Here is an 18,465-nt window from a genome sequence, read left to right on the forward strand (position 1 = left end):
CGCCTAGAGCCTGTGCTCCACAACAAGAGAAGCCACTGCAATGAGAAGCCCGTGTATCACAAAAAAGAGCAGCCGCCGCTCGCCACAACTAGAGAAAGCCCACGTGTGGCAACAAAGACCAAACACAGCCAAAAATAAATAAACAAATTTATATTAAAAAAACAAAATCAATAAGCAGCTTCAGTTTTAGATTTCAGATTCTAAACTACATGTGCTCTTGAGGTTACTGAGCTAGCTATATAGAAAGCTACATAGGAACTCATCTACTGCTATCTCTTTTCAGTGTTCATCAATTTAAAAGGTAACTTTGTTTCTATTGCTTCTAAAATTACAAGTGACTTATTTTTGTAATAAAAGCCCTTTATTTTAAACTAAAACTAAAATTGTGTACTGTTTAAATTTTTAAAGTAAATTCTAGAAACAGAGTGTGATTTCTTTAAATATCAGAAGCTGGCAAGGGAACAGATAGGAAGCCTTGTTTAATCTGTTAATAAGATCAAGTAAATGGATGTAATAAGTGAACAACTTCTAACCAAATAGCCACATACTTGATATAAGTGGGGAAGCTTTCTCCTTTCAGAGGAGACTATTATTATCAGAAAAGAAACACTGTGGAAATTCCTGCCACTGCTGTATAGTAGGTGGGGTAGCTATAATTTTTCCTTCTTCCAAGCTTTGCCAAGCTTACGGACTCCTTACATGTACAAAGGACTAAGAGACACCAGCTTTTCAAAACCAAGAAGTCCACAGTAATGTGTTAATTAAATCTAGGCTGGAGTAAAAGAAAGTTTGGAGAAATTTTAACATCTCTAAGGAACAAGTATAGCGGTTTGGAGCTTTTTAAAGTCTTGGAAACCAGCAGAGACTGAGATAAATTGGAGCCAATTAGCCAAGAAAACGAAATAACGAAACTAACAGTGATTAAAAAAAAAATAGTGAGGAAGATACATACAGAAGTTAGTGTTTTTAAATTTTTATTCTAAGTTTTTATCCTTAAAGCAGTGTTTTTTAGACACAACAGCCTTTTCCAGAACTAATATGTTGTAATACTTCCTTTATTACCTTGAAGTGAAATTTATAGATAACTTACCTACTCACATAATTAAAAAAATTATAAGGGGCTTCCCTGGTGGCTCAATGGTTGAGAGTCCGCCTGCCGATGCAGGGGACACGGGTTCGTGCCCCGGTCCGGGAAGATCCCACATGCCGTGGAGCGGCTGGGCCTGTGAGCCATGACCGCTGAGCCTGCGCATCCAGAGCCTGTGCTCCGCAACGGGAGAGGCCACAACAGTGAGAGGCCCGTGTACCACAAAAAAAAAAAGAAAAAAAAATTATGATAGGGCCCTAATTATAATATAAAGGAGAAATAAAAGGAAGAATATTAACAGCAGAAGAATCTGTATTTTGATATGTAAATGCTTGGGCACAACTCCACTAAGGCATAACAGAGGAGTCTGACTCAGGCAAGGGGCAGCCTGGCAGGTGAGTTACATTGGTGACTTGATACCAGGAACAGTGTTATCAATTGGCAGAGTTCCAAACACAACATAGTACAACATTCCCTCTATAAGACAGTAGTCGTATCCTCAGATCAGTGTGTGTTAAACTGTACACCTCCCTGGCCCCAAATACAGATATTTCACGTTTTTAAAGAAACCAGGGCACAAGGAAGGTAAAGAAAAGGGTTGTAGAAAAAAGACTGAACTAAAAGGACAGCAGACTTCAAGTCCTGAATTCCCCCTCTGTAGTGGATACTGGCCCTTTGGGTGCCCAGCATTTGAGTCTCCTTCCTTGATTTGGGGGTCCCCCCGCAAGGTGAGGCTTGCTGGGAGACATGACTCTGCCTCCTAGTGTAAGGTACCAGATATTCCCTCTCCCTGTCCCTGGCAGAACAATTAATTGGACACTCTTGCCTGGGACTTAGAAGGGACTAGACAAAACCTTGGAGTAGTTATAGATTATCGGCAGCTGCAGCCGTGTTGCCGAGAGTCCAAGTGGGCAGTAGTAGCTGAGGGAGCTCCTGCCCCCTGCCTTAACTTTCCGAGCTTGGTTCTCCTTGGCTCCCCAAGATCCTGCAAGAAATTATTCTTTTGGCTTCTGTTGTCCAGAGTCAATTTGTTGATCACAGCCAAGAGCCCCGACAGGTGCCATTTTCACTGGGCCTCAGTTTCCTCACATGCACAGTGATTAGAATCCCTGGCTTATTAAGGCTCTTTCCAGGCTTGATGGCTACTAGTCAGTGAATCTCTGAAGGCCGCAGATGCGGGTAAATCCTTTATATGTAGCTTGAGCTTCAGAATTTCCAAAGGGCTTTCAAGTCTGTCATCTCATTTGGCTTGGAGGGACAGGGTGTACTCTAACACGCGGTGAGCAAAGTGTTTACCCCAGTGCCTGGAGATTACAAAGCACTTAGTAAATTATAGTTATCATTACTGACACAGATGTAATTTAATTGAAAAAATAAAGCTGCTTTTAGTATATTTGGTATGATCCCATTTCAGTAGGGATTTGTTTGCACACCAGTGATCCTCTCTGAATATAGTAGGTACTCAATAAAGATCTGTTGAAACAATGAATTTCTATAAAATAAAATTGGGCTATTTGCTAGGATGTGCATAGAAAGATTCTGGAAGAATCTGGAGGGGTGGTTTATTAGTTTGCTAGGGCTGCCATAACAAGATACCACAGACTGGATGTTAAAGAATAGAAATTTATTTTCTCATAGTTCTGGAGATGAGATATCTGATGTCAGCAGGTGTGGTTCCTTCTGAGGCCTCACTCCTTGGCTTGCAGATGGGCTGCCTTCTTGCTGTGTATTCACATGGTCTTTCCTCTGTGCATGCACTCATATGTCTGATGTCTCTTTGTGTGTCCAAATTTCTTCTTCTTGTAAGGGTACTTGGTCAGATTGGATTAGGGCCCATCTTAACAGCCTCATTTTAACTTCATCATCTCTTAAAAGGCCCTGTCTCCAAATACAGTCACATTCTGAGGTACTTGGGGCTAAGGTTTCAACATGAATTTCTGGGGGACATAATTCAGTCCATAACTGGTGGCAATATGGAAGATTTACTTTTCTTAAATAATATTTTCTACAATGTTTCTGTAATGTTTAAATATTTTACAAAGAGCCTAATTATTTTATAATTTGGAAAAATAATAATTTTAGAACAAAAAAATACTTTGTGTTTATAGTTAAAATATAGTTAGATTTTAGGCTTAGATCATTACAAACAGTCTTCATTTACATGAATGTCTCCTGGGGCATTTGAAAGTTGAGGGATGAAGGACTTTCTTAAAATTAATTAATTTTAATGTTTGGCTGCATTGTGTCTTCATTGCTGCACGCGGGCTTTCTCTAGTTGTGGCGAGCGGGGGCTACTCTTCGTTGCAGTGAGCGGGCCTCTCATTGCGGGTGGCTTTTCTTGTTGCGGAGCAAGGGCTCTAGGTGCATGGGCTTCAGTAGTTGTGGCACGCAGATTCAGTAGTGGTGGCACATGGGCTTGGCTGCTCTGTGGCATGTGGGATCTTCCTGGCCCAGGGAACCTGTGTCCCCTGCAATGGCAGATGGATTCTTAACCACTGCGCCACCAGGGAAGTCCCTGAAGGACAATTCTTTATTGCAGGGCTGACCTGGGCAGTGCAGGATGTATAGCATCTCCTCTCCATAACTATTGCCAGGAGCGCCCTTCCTTCATCACTCTGGCAACCAAAAAAGTGCTCCACCCATCCCCCAATTTCCAAAAACTTCATTGATCATCACCACTATAAAGTATAATTTTATACTAATATTTGAAAATGTTTAGAAGGTTTTTTCTTTCTCTCTTTTTCTTTTAAAATAACATAGGGAGAAATCATGCTAATGACCTCTAGCTATGTCAGTGGGAAGCTTGGCTGTGTCTGAGTCATGGCGGAGTATCATGATAACTAAAGTTGCCCAAAGACAGTTGAACCTCTTGCTGCAGTTTATGTAAATTGCAGGCATGATGCTCAGGAGAAAATATAATAATAGCTAATGTGTCATGAGCACTGAATATGTGCCAGGCACTGTCCTAACTGCTTTACTTGTACAAATTCATTTATTCTTTACAATAATCCTATGACAGGCACTAATATTTGATAGATGAAGAAACAGGCACAGTAAGGGGCAGTGACTTGCAAATGATGGAGCTGTGCTTCAAAGCAGACAATCTGGCTTCAGGGCTGCCATGCTTAGCCACCATAGGGTACCAGCTCTCCTTTATCGAGTGCCTACCAGGTGCTCAAAACCTAGTAAGCACTGTACTTTCATACATTATGGCATGTGATACTTACAGAAACAATCAACCTCCATTTTACAGACTTGGAAACTAAGAGGCTCAAATCTCTTTTGGAAAGTAGACAGCTGATATGCATACAGTTTATTAACATGTACAAAATAATGGCAAACTTATCCAAAGTTATTGCCACAATCAAATCAATATTGAGAAACAAAGAAATTATATGAATATATATTCTCTTTCAAATCTATTTAATTTAGCAGTCACTTCTCATTGAATTTTCTGAGGCTCTGAGGGTCTTATTATTGGATATTGGATATTGTGTACAAGTGATTTATATGTATGGCATTGGTTTCCCCTAGGAGTGAGTGCAAAATAACTCAATTGGGCTAATAGTAGTCCCAATTTTATGAACTGATTGATAGAAGCAATACTGTAATAAATTCAATAGACTTTATTTTTATTTGTTTTATTTTATTTTGTTAAGAGAAGGCAGTCCCAGAGATTTTTAAGGAAGCCAGTTTACTCATGCTACCAAGAATGTACCCACATTTTGGGGCACCACTTCAATTACAGTTGGTGTGATTGCTAGTATCAGCTGAAGTAAAACCTTACAAAGGCTGTCAGAAAATGCACTAAAGGCAAATAGGAATGGCTTTTTTGATATACTTGGAAAAAATTATATACTTAATAAACTTTTCCTGATTTGTTGTTGTATTCCCCCTTACCAGATAGTAGTCTGGGGATCTTTTTCTGATCTACTGTTTTGAATTAAGTGTATTTGCCTTTTTTCCAGATTTTGATTTTCAGGATAAAGTACACATTGCTGTTTTTCTTAAAAGCTAATACTTCTCCAAATATTTTACTTTTCTTATTCTAAAACAGCACAATGACATAAAAGAAAGTTCTGAAAAAGAAAAAAAAAACCCTCTAATCCTACTACATTAATACATTACCATATCTGAGAATAATCTTCTAGTTTTTATCTGCAAAAACATTTTTTACATAATTTGTACACATATGTATGTAACATTTTACAGTGACTTTCACTTTAAAAATACCATAATTATTTTGTTTCTATAGATCTCACAATCATAATCCGTAATGGGTATGCAACTTTCTCTGAGTGGATGTATCAAAATTTGCTTAGCAATTCTTTTATTGCTAGTCATTTAGGTTGTTTTTCATTATTCTCTACTCTACAGAGGCAATAAGTTTCTTTGTGCTGAAGGTTCTCATCACCTGTTTAATTATTTTCTTAGATCAAATTCCTAGACGTGGAGTATTGTTGATTTGATTCATACTCTGCTATATCACACCAGAAGCTATACTGATCTTCAGCATGCTTGTCTGCCTCTCTGCTCATTCTTTCCATTAACTAAACAACATCTGTCAATGGCCACTTACTCTGTTTGACTTTCTCAAGTTGTCCCTTGGTTACTTCCTTGGCAATAGCAGTATCCTGTGATGAGGTCAGAAGTCTCATGTTTACCAAAGAGGTGGGGCTTGTGAGCAGCTGAGTGAACATGGATCACATCCCTGACCCCAGTGCTGCTGCTACCTTCATGAAAGCAGCCCTTTATTCTAGCACACGAACAGAAATAAAAATGGTCTCTGAGCTGACAAACGGGGTCCCAATGAATACTATGCCAGATTCTAGACATCATACAAACCTCATACAGGCCTATAAAAGTACAGACTAAAATATGTTATTTGGCATCCTGAATAGCAAAACAACGTGATTTCAAATGAAAATAGTTTAACTGGCTCCCACCTGGGATTTAAATGTCTAAATGCAATAAATGAGTTTCGGTTCATAATCAACTCCGTGGCAGTAATTTCTAGCACAGCTGATAGATTAAAAATTTATGGTTAGTTTTTTAACAAGTAATGACTTCATCATTGAAGGTTTTCAAAGTACTATTTGATGTTTCACTGTAGTTTATCATCACAAATTAGAATCTTGGGCTATGTTAGGATCTGATATTTGAAGAAATGTGTTTTGCAATGTCTCCAAATAAGAAAAAGAAAGATTTTATTTTCAGGTTATTTACATTATATCCTCATTCCAGTTCAGCTTTACTTTATTGGCAAGGACTGTCAGTACTATTATTGTCAAATCCCTCATATTAGTATTACAGGGACTTGACAAATTACTTATCCTTTATGTTAAAAATTCTTTATAAAACCTTATACTAATTTTATAAATAACAAAGCAATATTACATTATGGTGATTCTGCAATTCATAAGGAAATAGGCTTAAATATTAGCTGGAATGAGCTGTAGAGGAAAACTTACCTAGTTGTATATTTGTTGACTAAAAAAGAGGGTTGTGACATATTTGATAGGTTAACAAAGTAAGTTGTTGAGCATGTGTGTGTGAGAGAGATTGATGTTTGAAACAGTTTAGGCACAGTACTGTCTGACAAAGTAGAAATGCTTTGTGCATGTAAAGTTATAATTTTGTATCATTTCTGATTGCAGGCTGTATGCTTTGGGTTTTGGGTGTTTATTTTTAGGCCTCAGGAATTTGGAGAGTAAATGGTGCTTTTTTCTGTGAACAGGTTTCCTTATGATTGGTTATTTTGATTTAGAAAAATTCTCAGCCTAGAATTTTAAAAAAGGGAGTGCACCCTACGTTTTTGAGGGGTTTTTTTTTTTTGACATACCCCAGAAACCTCTCCCCGTCCTCCCAATCTTATAAATGACTCAGTCTGTTAGGCATAGATAGCTTTAAGGATAATCATTGGCTTCCTGTTCTTGTGAGCACAATACATATCAGGATGCACCAGCACCACCCAGTGGCCTTGAACTAATTCAACAGTTCCTTGGAAATAAATCAGATCCAGAAGTTCAGGGCCTCTCTCTCAATTGTGAATTGTATACACATGCATGAAAGCATCAGGATTCAACTTCCCACAGAATTGAATCTGTTGTAAGTAGTTCTGATTATACTTTGTTAACCTTCTTTATGAAAGATCAGGCTATTTATAGGGCAAGAAAATGGAGTTTGGAATGTTAAGGACCCTTGGCTTTTTTTGGCAAATCTGTAGCAATACATATACTTGTCAGTAGTGAACTAACATCCTGTTTTTGAAGGTTAAGTAGGAATTTATAAAAGCTAAAGAAACGTTATTGCAATGAGTGACACAAATTATTCTAAGAGGCGTGTAGAGAGTCTAAGGAGTCCACGCAGAATTTAGTTTCTGTATATGCTAAACACACCTTTCTATACTACTTCCTGGATGATAAAGATTCTCTCCTCCCAGTAGGGAATAGAATTTCCCTTTTTCTAGATGTATAGCAAACAAATTTTTTGTTCCTTGTAGTTGCTGATTATTATACACATTATAGAAATAATACTTGCTGACTGGAGAAGATTGGAAAAATGCAGAAAAGTAGAAATTAACAGCAAGGGGAAAATATAGTTCATAGTCCCTTCACTAAACACAATCACTGCTACCGTATTATTTCGTACACATCTACCCTCAGCACCAGCTCTGGAGGTATATTTGCCTTGCTTTAAATCTCAACTGGGCCATTTAGTAGCCGTGATTTGGACAAGTTACTTAGTCTCCTTGGTGCCCTGGTTTCCTCATCTCTAGGATGGGGATAATGAATAGTTTGGCTGCATAGGTCTGTTATGAGGCTTAAGCAACTAATACCAGTGAAGCTTTCAGAATAGTGCCTGTATATCGTAAACACCGTGTTAGCTGTTACTTTCCCATTCCTCTATTTCCTCCAACTCCTTCTTACTGTTATTAGATTTTTTTCTTTTGTAGTTTCTGTCTTTAACAGCTAAAACTGTACAAATAAAATTTTATACCATTAAAAATTATATTGTAGGATTATTCATTCATAAGTGTGATTTTTAAAGACTGGGAAATACTATTGTCTTAGTGTTACTATTTAGCCTAGTACAATGAAGACAGAATATGTATATGTGGATTTTTATTAACATGCAAAATTAAAAGGAAAAAAATTTAAAAGGCAAACATAAAGGTTTGTTTTCTCTTCTAAAAATAAATAACGATGTATTTTTTTTAATTTATTTATTTTTGGCTGTGTTGGGTCTTCATTGCTGCACGTGGGCTTTCTCTAGTTGCAGTGAGCGGGGGCCACTCTTCGTTGCAGTGCATGGGCTTCTCATTGTGGTGGCTTCTCTTGTTGCAGAGCACGTGCTCTAGGTGCCTGGGCTTCAGTAGTTGCAGCACGTGGGCTCAAGAGCACAGGCTCAGTAGTTGTGTCACATGGGCTTAGCTGCTCCGCGGCACGTGGGATCTTCCCGGACCAGGGCTTGAACCCATGTCCCCTGCACTGGCAGGCGGATTCTTAACCACTGTGCCACCAGGGAAGCTCCTAACATGATGTATTTTGGAATTCTAAATTTCTGATTTCATTTTCATTTTGGCTAGTAAATACAGTTATTTTTTCCCTCATCGAACACCACATATGCATCTATATACAGGGTGTGGTAAGTGCTGGGGATATAATGATGAATAAGGTACTTTCCTGAATAAATTTGAAGTTTGAGGTACTCAAAGTGATGAAGAGGGAACACTGGGAAAGGGCAACTACCTCTGCCTGAGAAAGCTGAAATTTGAGCTCGTGTTGACAGATAAATAGGAATTTGCTGGGAAGGAAGGATATGGAATAAAAGTATTCGAGACAGAAGAGTCAGAGTGAACAACTTTAGGAGTTGTGGATTGTCCACAAAGCATTGGAGTAGTGTCCATAAAGAAGTGGGGTGTGTGTGTGTGTGAAAGAAGTGTGTGTGTGTGTGTGTGTGTGTGTGTGTGTGTGTGTGTGTGTGTGTGTGTGTGTGTGTGTGTGTGTGTGTGTGTGTGTGTGGTGGAGGCAGGATGGGAAATCATACTGACAGTGCTGCTCGGGCCTGGAAATGAAACTCAAGTTTATCGTTTATCCAGTAGAAGTAAGTAGTAATGAGTAGAACAAGAAAAAGTGCTGCTGCAGAAGGCAGGCAGATGGATTGTAAAAGTAGATGGTTCCTCGTGTCCAGTGATGGAGGACAGGTGAGAGGACTGAAAACCAGACAAGTGAGAGGACAAGTGTATGACTGAAAATCATACAACCAGGGCAGTCGTGTGATTTAGCGGCCACCAGTGACCTTAGTGAAAAGCAGTTTGATGTTCAGGAGTGAATGGGGAGAAAGCAATTTGAGACAGTGACTGCAGACTCTTCTTCCAGTAAGTTTGTTGGGAAAAGGCAGTAAATGAGAGCAAAAGCAAGAAAAGCAACTATGGGGCGTGAAGTATCTTCATGATGGGAGACTGGAGAATTTCTGTAGAGCAAGAAGTCTGATTGGTAGTTTAAGATGGCATATGATATTTACTTCACCTACTGTTCTGAAATTAAGAATCTCTAAAATACAAATCAAAACTCACACTGGTCAGAATGGCCATCATTAAAATGTCTACAAATAACAAATGCTGGACAGGGTGTGGAGAAAAGGGAACCCTCCTACAGGGGGAATGTAAATTAGTGCAGCCACTATGGAAAACAGATGAAGGTTCCTCAAAAAACTAAAAATAGAGTTGCCATATGATCCAACAATCCCAGTCCTGGGCATGTATCTGGACAAAACTATAATTCAAAAAGATACATGCACCCCTATGTTCACAGCAGCACTATTTACAATAGCCAAGACATGGAAACAACCTAAATGTCCAATGACAGATGAATGGATAAAGAACATGTGGTGTGTGTATATATATATATATATATATATATATATATATATATATATAATGGAATACTACTCAGCCATAATAAAAAAGAATGAAATAATGCCATTTGCAGCAACATGGATGGACCTAAGATTAGCGTACTAAGTCAGAAAGAGAAAGACAAACACCATCTGATATCACTTACATGTGGAATCTAAAATATGATGATACAAATGAACTTATCTATGAAACAGAAACAGTCTCAAAGACATAAGAGAACAGACTTGTGGTTGCCAAGGGGGAGGGATTGGGAGTTTGGGATTAGCACATGCAAACTATTATATGTAGAATGGATAAACAACAAGGCCCTACTGTATAGCCCAGGGAACTCTATTCAATATCCTGTGATAAACTGTAAAGGAAAAGAATATTAAAAAATTTAAAAAAAGAATGTCTTTCTATATTTATTTGTCTATGTCTTAGACTGGAACACAAAACTTTAGTCTGAAGATAGATGAAAAGCACATCTTGGACTTGGTTCAAGGCTTTTATTTTGGTGTACCACAAAAGCAGTTAATAAGCAGTGCTAAGGATATAAATGAGGTAAGGATGCAGGTAGGTGAATTCAGCTGCCCACTTCTGCTTGTTTGTGTATCACAAAAATTTTGGTGGCCTCAATACCTCTAGCAACTGAAATGCCAGAAAAGCATAGTATTGTGGGCTTAGAAAACAACGACGAATAAAAAAACCCCACATATGTCAGTATCTAGAAGTAACTTACTCAAGGTGAAAATTCTGTTTTTAAGGAAGCCACATCATCTAAGCCTAATGTCTAGGTCCTGGGTCTTGAAACTCTGCTGTGTCTGCTCCGGGGCAGTCTTGCTTTACATTTATCTTCATCTAGGGTCTTTTCATGGCAACACTTGGCAGGCCTAGAACACACGAGGCAAGGTAAAAGACACAAGGCAAGGTTTCTTTCCTTCACTCTTGTGGTTCTAATACAGAGGTTCATGAAACACAGGTATAATGAGCATTCCATTAATTTTCCTCTGCAGTCCAGGAACTTGTGTTTTTTTAAAAGGCAATGTAAGCTTAAGAGATGTTTTCAACCCAACAGCTTCATTCAACTCAGCTAATTCTCTTGAGTTCCTTTTCTACGAACATCTACACAAAAACAACCTATTTTCAATGGTGGCAAAGGGTGTTATCTTCAGGAAATTCTGTCAGGGTGAGCCCAGATAAAATCTCCAGATTTGCTGCACTCATGAAATTTTTACTCAGGGTGACTTCCTTGAGATGTATTATTAAAGATGTGTATATTTCATATCTAATATGCAGGGCAGAGCAACATGAAGACTTCAGAGACTGCTTATAATATTCCATGTGGATTTGAGATTTTTGCTGCATTCATAAATATGGAAAAAAGTATCTACGTAACAAGACAAATCAGTAAATCTCTGAAATAGTGTTTACATCTAGAGAGATACAATCACTTTTTTTTTGTTTGTTTTTGTTTTTGCAGTACACGGGCCTCTCACCGCTGTGGCCTCTCCTGTTGCGGAGCACAGGCTCCGGACGCGCAGGCTCAGCGGCCATGGCTCACGGGCCCAGCCGCTCCGCGGCATGTGGGATCTTCCTGGACCGGGACACGAACCCGTGTCCCCTGCATCGGCAGGTGGACTCTCAACCACTGCGCCACCAGGGAAGCCCCAATCACTTTTTTTAAAAACCATCTGTCAAATGTCACTTGATATCTTCAGCATGTTTTAGTAAATCCTGACATACTTTATGGTCTTCTAATTTCAAATTTGTTGCTTCAATTTCATAATGTCCTGTGAACCCTGTGGAGGTTGTAAGATCACAGCAGTACATTTTCTTAATCTCTTGAAACACCTCTTTTATCAGATAAGATTTTCTCAGGGTATCAGTCTTTTACAGTAGATGGTAGATATAAATTATGGCTATCAATGAGAGGCAATTATTTGGGTGCCTCTGAAGTCAGGCATGTTACATAAATTTGTGTTTCAGGCAAAAAAGTGATGAAAAATCCTTTCCTGATTTTATATGTTTAGGTCCTGGAGCATAAGTTTGAATCTCATTTTGTCTATGCTAGACTAAGAATATTGCTACAAGATAATACAGAAGTCAGTGGCTTCAATGTTTTATTCCTAAATAAATATGAAGCAAAACTGCAGTTTAGGAATAATCTGGCACACTGTCAGGTAACACTACTAACTCAAAACTTGGATAAGCTAAGTAAGTACTTTAGCATGAAATGTATTTTCTGTATTTTTCATGGAACTGTGTCCTTACTTTTAATAAACACAAAACTGAAACAAACTTTAACAAATATGGTATGATATCACTTATATGTGGAATCTAAAAAATGATACAAATGAACTTATTTACAAAACAGAAATAGACTCACAGACATAGAAAACAAACTTACAGTTACCAAAAGGGAAAGGAGGTGGGGATAAATTAGAAGTTTAGGATTAACATATACACATTACTATATATAAAATAAACAAAAAGGACCTACTATATAGCACAGGGAACTATATTCAATATTTTGTAATAACCTATAATGGAAAAAATCTGAAAAAAAATGTATAACTGAATCACTTTGCTGTATACCCGAAACATTATAAATCAATTATACCTCAATAAAAAAACTAAAACAAACTTTAGTATTTTGTTTTAACTATCAGTATAAACATTTTTTTCAGCTTTACACTTATTAGCCTCTTAATTTCAATATATATATGTCTACATATCTATATATATCTATGTGTGTCTATTTACAACTTTAGCCATTAGGTAATTTTTTGTAACTTTGGTCTGATTACAAGGTGAGGTCCTAATCACAAGACAATGTGATAAGAGCAGAAGGTAGGGCTAAGACCTTACAAAATAACATTTGATGCTTGAACCGCAAGAGTGTGAACTCTTAGGGTCCACTTATACTTGGATATTTTTTCAGTAGTAAATACTACAGTACCGTACGATCTGAGATTGGTTGAATCTGAGACTCGCAACTGCAGGTATGGAGGGCCAGCTATAAGTAATATGCGGATTTTTAACTGCATGGTGGGTGGGTACCCCTAACACCTGTGTTGTTCAAGGGTTAACTGTAGTCTGATTCTTGTTCATTTCTGCTAATAATGAGTTCAAAAATGCTTGATTTTGATCAGAAATTTGAAAATGATGACAACTAGAATTTCAGAGCATATCTTAAACCACATAAAAATTACCAGTGACAAAGAAAGTAGGCTTATATTAAATAGTGTTAATTTTGAAGACATTTCAAACTTCCATGAAGGATAACCTTACAAGTGAAGTGTTCAATGTAGAAACCAGTACAAATTTTGGTTAGCTTGTTCAGAAACAAAATATTCTAAGAATGTTCTGAATATTATTTTCAATATTAAAGTGAAGATAATTTTTATAGTTGTTTGAGGTGCTGTAATATGTCTACTGATACTCCCAGCTGTTTTACCAAACTGGCTGTCTGTTCTAAAATCCAAGTGAGGCTTGGGTTTTCGGAATGTGCATGCTCCTGTGTTCTACAATATTTTAAAGATGAACAATCTACCCCACTAAGATTCTTGCTACAGTTTTTGTTAAATTCAGCATTATTTTCATAGAATCTTTCATCTTTAGCTTCATCAATCTTTTCCTCAGCTGGAGCTATATGACAAAGGTCCATATCCTGAATGGAGTCCAATAAATCTACAACATGGGGCTGTGGAGTGATTGATTTCAGATGTCTGAGCACATACTCTTCACACTGGCCAACTGCATCCAGAAGATTATTTATTTTACTGATCAAAGCCGAACTACTATCATGAAGGTGACACCAGGAGAGCAAAGCACTGAACAAAAATATAAGCAAGAGTTAAATAGAAAAAAATTAAACAAAGGCTTTTAGAATTTTTGATGCTAAGGCTTACATGTTTCTTTTCCAGATAACACCATGCAAAAATTATTAATAACAGTAATGCAAGTCAAAATCAGGAAAGTAATGATGGTAAAACAGGATTAAAAATATAAGGACAGTATCTTTCAATAGGAATTAAACAATTGGACTTAATCATATAAACTGTTTATAATTCATAACCCCTCCTTCACAGCTCTACATCCACTCTTCCTGATTTTAGATTTTTCCCCTTATGACTGTGTAGCTTCTGTTGAAGAAGGATACAACTAACAGAAAGATCTGAAAAATTAGTTTCTCCTTTAAGGACATCAACCACCTTTTAAACTAGGGACTCTCAATCTTGGATGCACGTCAGAATCACCTGGGAAACTTTTAAACTTATCAAGACTCAGGTCACACCTGAGACCAATTAAATCAGAATCTCTGGGGGTATTATTTTTTTAAAGCTTCCCAGCTGTAACAAGCTGCTACCAAGGTTGAAAACCACTGTTCTAACCATATAGCTACTTGCCATCAAAACCGAAGGTTAGGGGGGAAAAAAAAGTTTTGAGACAACTTCACCTTTCCAATTTTGTTACAGAGTAGACACTTTGCTGAGCTGACTAACAATTTTATTGAAGAAGGTTAGATTTCTTTTAGTCCTAATAATTATTTTTCTTTAATTTTTTAGTATAGACAACTGTATTTTTTGACATTTCAGATCATTCACGTCATGAAATAATGGTTGTTATGAAAATTAATGTTTTAAAAAATGTGTAAGATTTAGCAGTAAGCTTTCTAAGCTTATAAAAGATTAACTTGATGTGACAATAAACATGTGATCATTTTCCTACTTTAGTATAGTATAAATGCTGATTCCCAACAGCTGAATTTTAGAAAACCTCAATGTAATGAATTTTTCCTTTGTTTTGACAACTTTTGTTTTATACCTTTTAAAAATCAATGATTCCTTGAAGCATTTTGTTTTTCTCTATAGAGGGCAGTTGAAAAGGTATAAAGCATCAAAGAGGACAAGCCTGCCATGCTCCTAGCTCCATGTGCCATTTGATCACTTAGTTCTGATACATGCCATTATTGCTATGGAATCTTGACAGGTATTCAAAATTTAGGACTAAAGTAAATGGAATCATTTTTCTGTTACCAGCTATAATTTTCATCATGTACTTCTAGTCTAGACGTCTGTTTTATTGTGTTCTGCTACATGTGGAAGACTAAAAGCTTTATTCAAAACCTGAAGTTCTTTTTAATTACTTTGAGATACACATTGGTGGTAGTTCAGGTAGCAAAAAATAGACACTTCCTATCATTTCTTTGCAGTAAAAGACAACACCTGGCTCACATATTAAAGTGGATGAACTTTCGACTTTTTGAAGGCGATTTTATTCTATGCTCTGAAGCACTCTTGTGGATTTAACAATAGGAAAAGCACTTCACTTTAAACGCTTTATTTTTACATACTACTTTAATAAAAATCCTCCAGTAGTACTGAGGTTAAAATAATTCAGCATTTAAGTTTTAAAAATTACCTCAATGTTCCTCTGAGTTGTCCATAGTTCATAATGACTTCTGCACCTTCCTTATAACCTTGATTGAAACCTTGTTGAAGAGTAACTGCTTTGCCAGCTTCTATTCCATCTCTATAGCCTTCCTAAAAATAAGAAAGTAATGAAGAATTACAGTTGTAACTAACATCAAGTAAACCACTGTAGGTTTTTCTAGAAAGTCATAGAACCAGTTTGGAAGACTGATGAAACAGGCCTCTACTGGGTTATTTAACAACACGGTTCTAGAACATACGGCATAACCACACAACCAAAGTAGACTACGCTTCTCATAAAAGTTTATTATTGGTTTATCCCATTTTTGAAGTCTAGACTTATTGGGCACATTTTAAAAAATTTTTATTTATTTTTGGCTGCGTTGGGTCTTCGTTGCTGCGCGCGGGCTTTCTCTATTTGCGGTACGCAGGCTTCTCACCGCGGTGGCTTCTCTTGTTACGGAACACGGGCTCTAGGCACGCGGGCTTCAGTAGTTGTGGCTCGCGGGCTTGGTTGCTCCGCAGCGTGTGGGATCTTCCCGGGACCAGGGACGGAACCCCTGTCCCCTGAGTTGACAGGCGGATTCTCAACCACGGCGTTGGGCACATTTTAAAATACTGACTCTATACAGTTTTACAAAACGCTGTGTTAGCAGTTGCTCCACAGAGAGGAAACATGGGGAATTACGTGTTTGATCCCCTTAGCAACTGGACTGGCGTAGGTGGGTGACGCAGGGCAGTAAGGTCTTGGAACGGAAGTAGGGAAAGAGGAAACTGGTTTAGCAAAAGGACCATGAGAGGTCTGGTTTGAGAAATTTTGCTTGATACCTAAATTCAAGTAAAATGCAAATCCTCTGTGGGCAGGATTTTTTTGTCCGGCCCCAGCACTCAAAAGATGCTCGGTACTGACTGGCCTCGCCTCAGCCTTCTGTAAAGCATTTCTGACACTGACAACATGGTTGTTATGCTAAACAAGTACTATTTTACTGAAGCATTAAACAAGCGCAGTTTTAGTGAATGGCTGCCACGGATACTAGCCGGAATGGACCTCACCCTTCGGTCCTCCCCCTGAACTAGGCGCTGAAGGCTCCACCTGGAAACTGGGGGTGTGGTATAAAGCCGAGTCTCAATAGTGAGACAACTGAGAGATGGATAATTGACACCCGACAAATTAAAAAAACAAAACCCAACATGAATACTCCCTTACCTAGCCATCAGGATTCCACGTTAGCTTTGTCTTACTGCCCTTCGACAACATTTTTTTTTTTTTTTTTTGCGGTACGCGGGCCTCTCACTGTTGTGGCCTCTCCCGTTGCGGAGCACAAGCTCCGGACGCGCAGGCTCAGCGGCCATGGCTCACGGGCCCAGCCGCTCCGCGGCATGTGGGATCTTCCCGGACCGGGGCACGAACCCGTGTCCCCTGCATCGGCAGGCGGACCCCCAACCACTGCGCCACCAGGGAAGCCCTCGACAACATTCTTAAGTGCACTTTTTCCAGCTGTCCTGATTACCACCACTCCTAACTTTAGGCTCCCGAGCTCTTCAATCAACCCATGTCAAGTGCGTACATGTCCTCTGACAGCCATAATTAGACACATACAGTCAGTGTATACGTTTCTCCCCCATCCCCTTCCTTCTGGTCCTCATCAAACTCAAATCTCTTCAAAGCCTAAGACAAAGTTTATTTTGTTCGCCGCCCCCCCAGTGTCCAACGCGCCCCGCGGGCGCTCTAGGAACGCGTCCTGTGGTGTCGCGCGCTTTCAAGTAACCCATTGGGAAACCCCAGCAGGACGCGGGCAGGACTGCATAATGAGGGGGTAGGGAGGGCAGCGCCGGGTCGGGCCCGGACCACTCGGCCCTCTCCTCTCGGGTCCCCGCCTCTTCACAACGTCGTGCGCCTCTCCTCACAACCCGGTACAGCAAGGGACGCCCACCCCCTCCACGCAGCTTTACTTTGACTCGTCTCTGCATGTGGTTCCGCCATTCCCGCTGCACCAGGACCGACTCGTCAGCTTCCTCGTCAAAAACGTCCCTCTCCTCTCCAGGACCCTGGACCAAGGAAGCGGCTCGTAACCACGACATCACTGAGGAAACCTCAGAAGCGCCGGCGCCGGAAATGCCGGCAATTCCTTCCGGTCCGCGGGGCGGGGCGAAGACTGAGGAGGGTGGGTTGCCTCGCGGGATGCGTGCGCGTGCGCGTTGAAGTGCGCGTGGGTGTGCGCGGTGTTTCGCTGTTGGGAGGACGTCCCGGGAGGGTTTTGAATCCCGGTAGGGTCTTGCCTCCCGCCCGAACCTTTTTGCTACCTGGTGTTGTGGCAGCTCTCTCACTTGACTCGAAGTGTGGGCGTGCACTTATTGTGGGCGAGGCAGATTCCTCCCAAGTGGGGCTTGTCCGACCTTGACCTCTGCAGAAGGCGGTGCCTACCCTCAGAGAAACCCTGTCCCTTCCCACCAAGGTCTCTACAGGGGTCGGGTTTTGGAGACGGGCGCATTGGCAAAACCTTTCAAGGTAGTTCTTTTGAGGGATTCTGTCTTAAAATCCCCCTCAGGGCTTCTCTGGTGGTGCAGTGGTTAAGAATCCGCCTGCCATTGCAGGGGACACCGGCTCGAGACCTGGTCTGGGAAGATCCCACATGCCTCAGCGCAGTTAAGCCCACGTGTCACAACTACTGAGCCTGCGCTCTAGACCCCAAGAGCCACAACTACTGAGCCTGCGCGCCGCAACTTCTGAAGCTTGTGCACCCAAACCTAGTGCTCCTCAACAAGAGAAGCCACCGTGATGAGAAGCCTACGCACAGCAACGAAGAGCCGCAACTAGAGAAAGCCCGCGTGCAGCAACAAAGACCCAACTCAGCCAAAAATAAATAAATTTATTTAAAAAATAAATAAATAAAAATAAAATCCCCCTCAGTACATTTAAAGGTTTGGACAGCCCAACTTTTTTTTTTTTCTTTCGGTACGCGGGCCTCTCACTGTTGTGGCCTCTCCCGTTGCGGAGCACAGGCTCCGGACGCGCTGGCTCAGCGGCCATGGCTCACAGG

The 18,465-nt window shown here is 39.8% G+C and overlaps 1 protein-coding gene across 1 annotated transcript; it reads right to left on the reverse strand.

Moving 5' to 3' along the window:
* Positions 1-10,481: 10,481 nt before the first annotated feature.
* YAE1 (YAE1 maturation factor of ABCE1) lies at positions 10,482-17,564 on the reverse strand. The gene is made up of 3 exons (XM_067745871.1): positions 17,378-17,564; positions 15,414-15,535; positions 10,482-13,822 (listed from the first exon to the last, which is right to left on the reverse strand). Exons 1-3 carry the CDS (start codon positions 17,504-17,506, stop codon positions 13,393-13,395), a joined length of 681 nt encoding a protein of 226 aa, XP_067601972.1. The 5' UTR covers positions 17,507-17,564; the 3' UTR covers positions 10,482-13,392.
* Between the last annotated feature and the right edge of the window lie 901 nt (positions 17,565-18,465).

This window comes from Pseudorca crassidens, chromosome 8 (genome assembly GCF_039906515.1).
Source record: "Pseudorca crassidens isolate mPseCra1 chromosome 8, mPseCra1.hap1, whole genome shotgun sequence".
Classification (NCBI taxonomy): Eukaryota; Metazoa; Chordata; class Mammalia; order Artiodactyla; family Delphinidae; genus Pseudorca; species Pseudorca crassidens.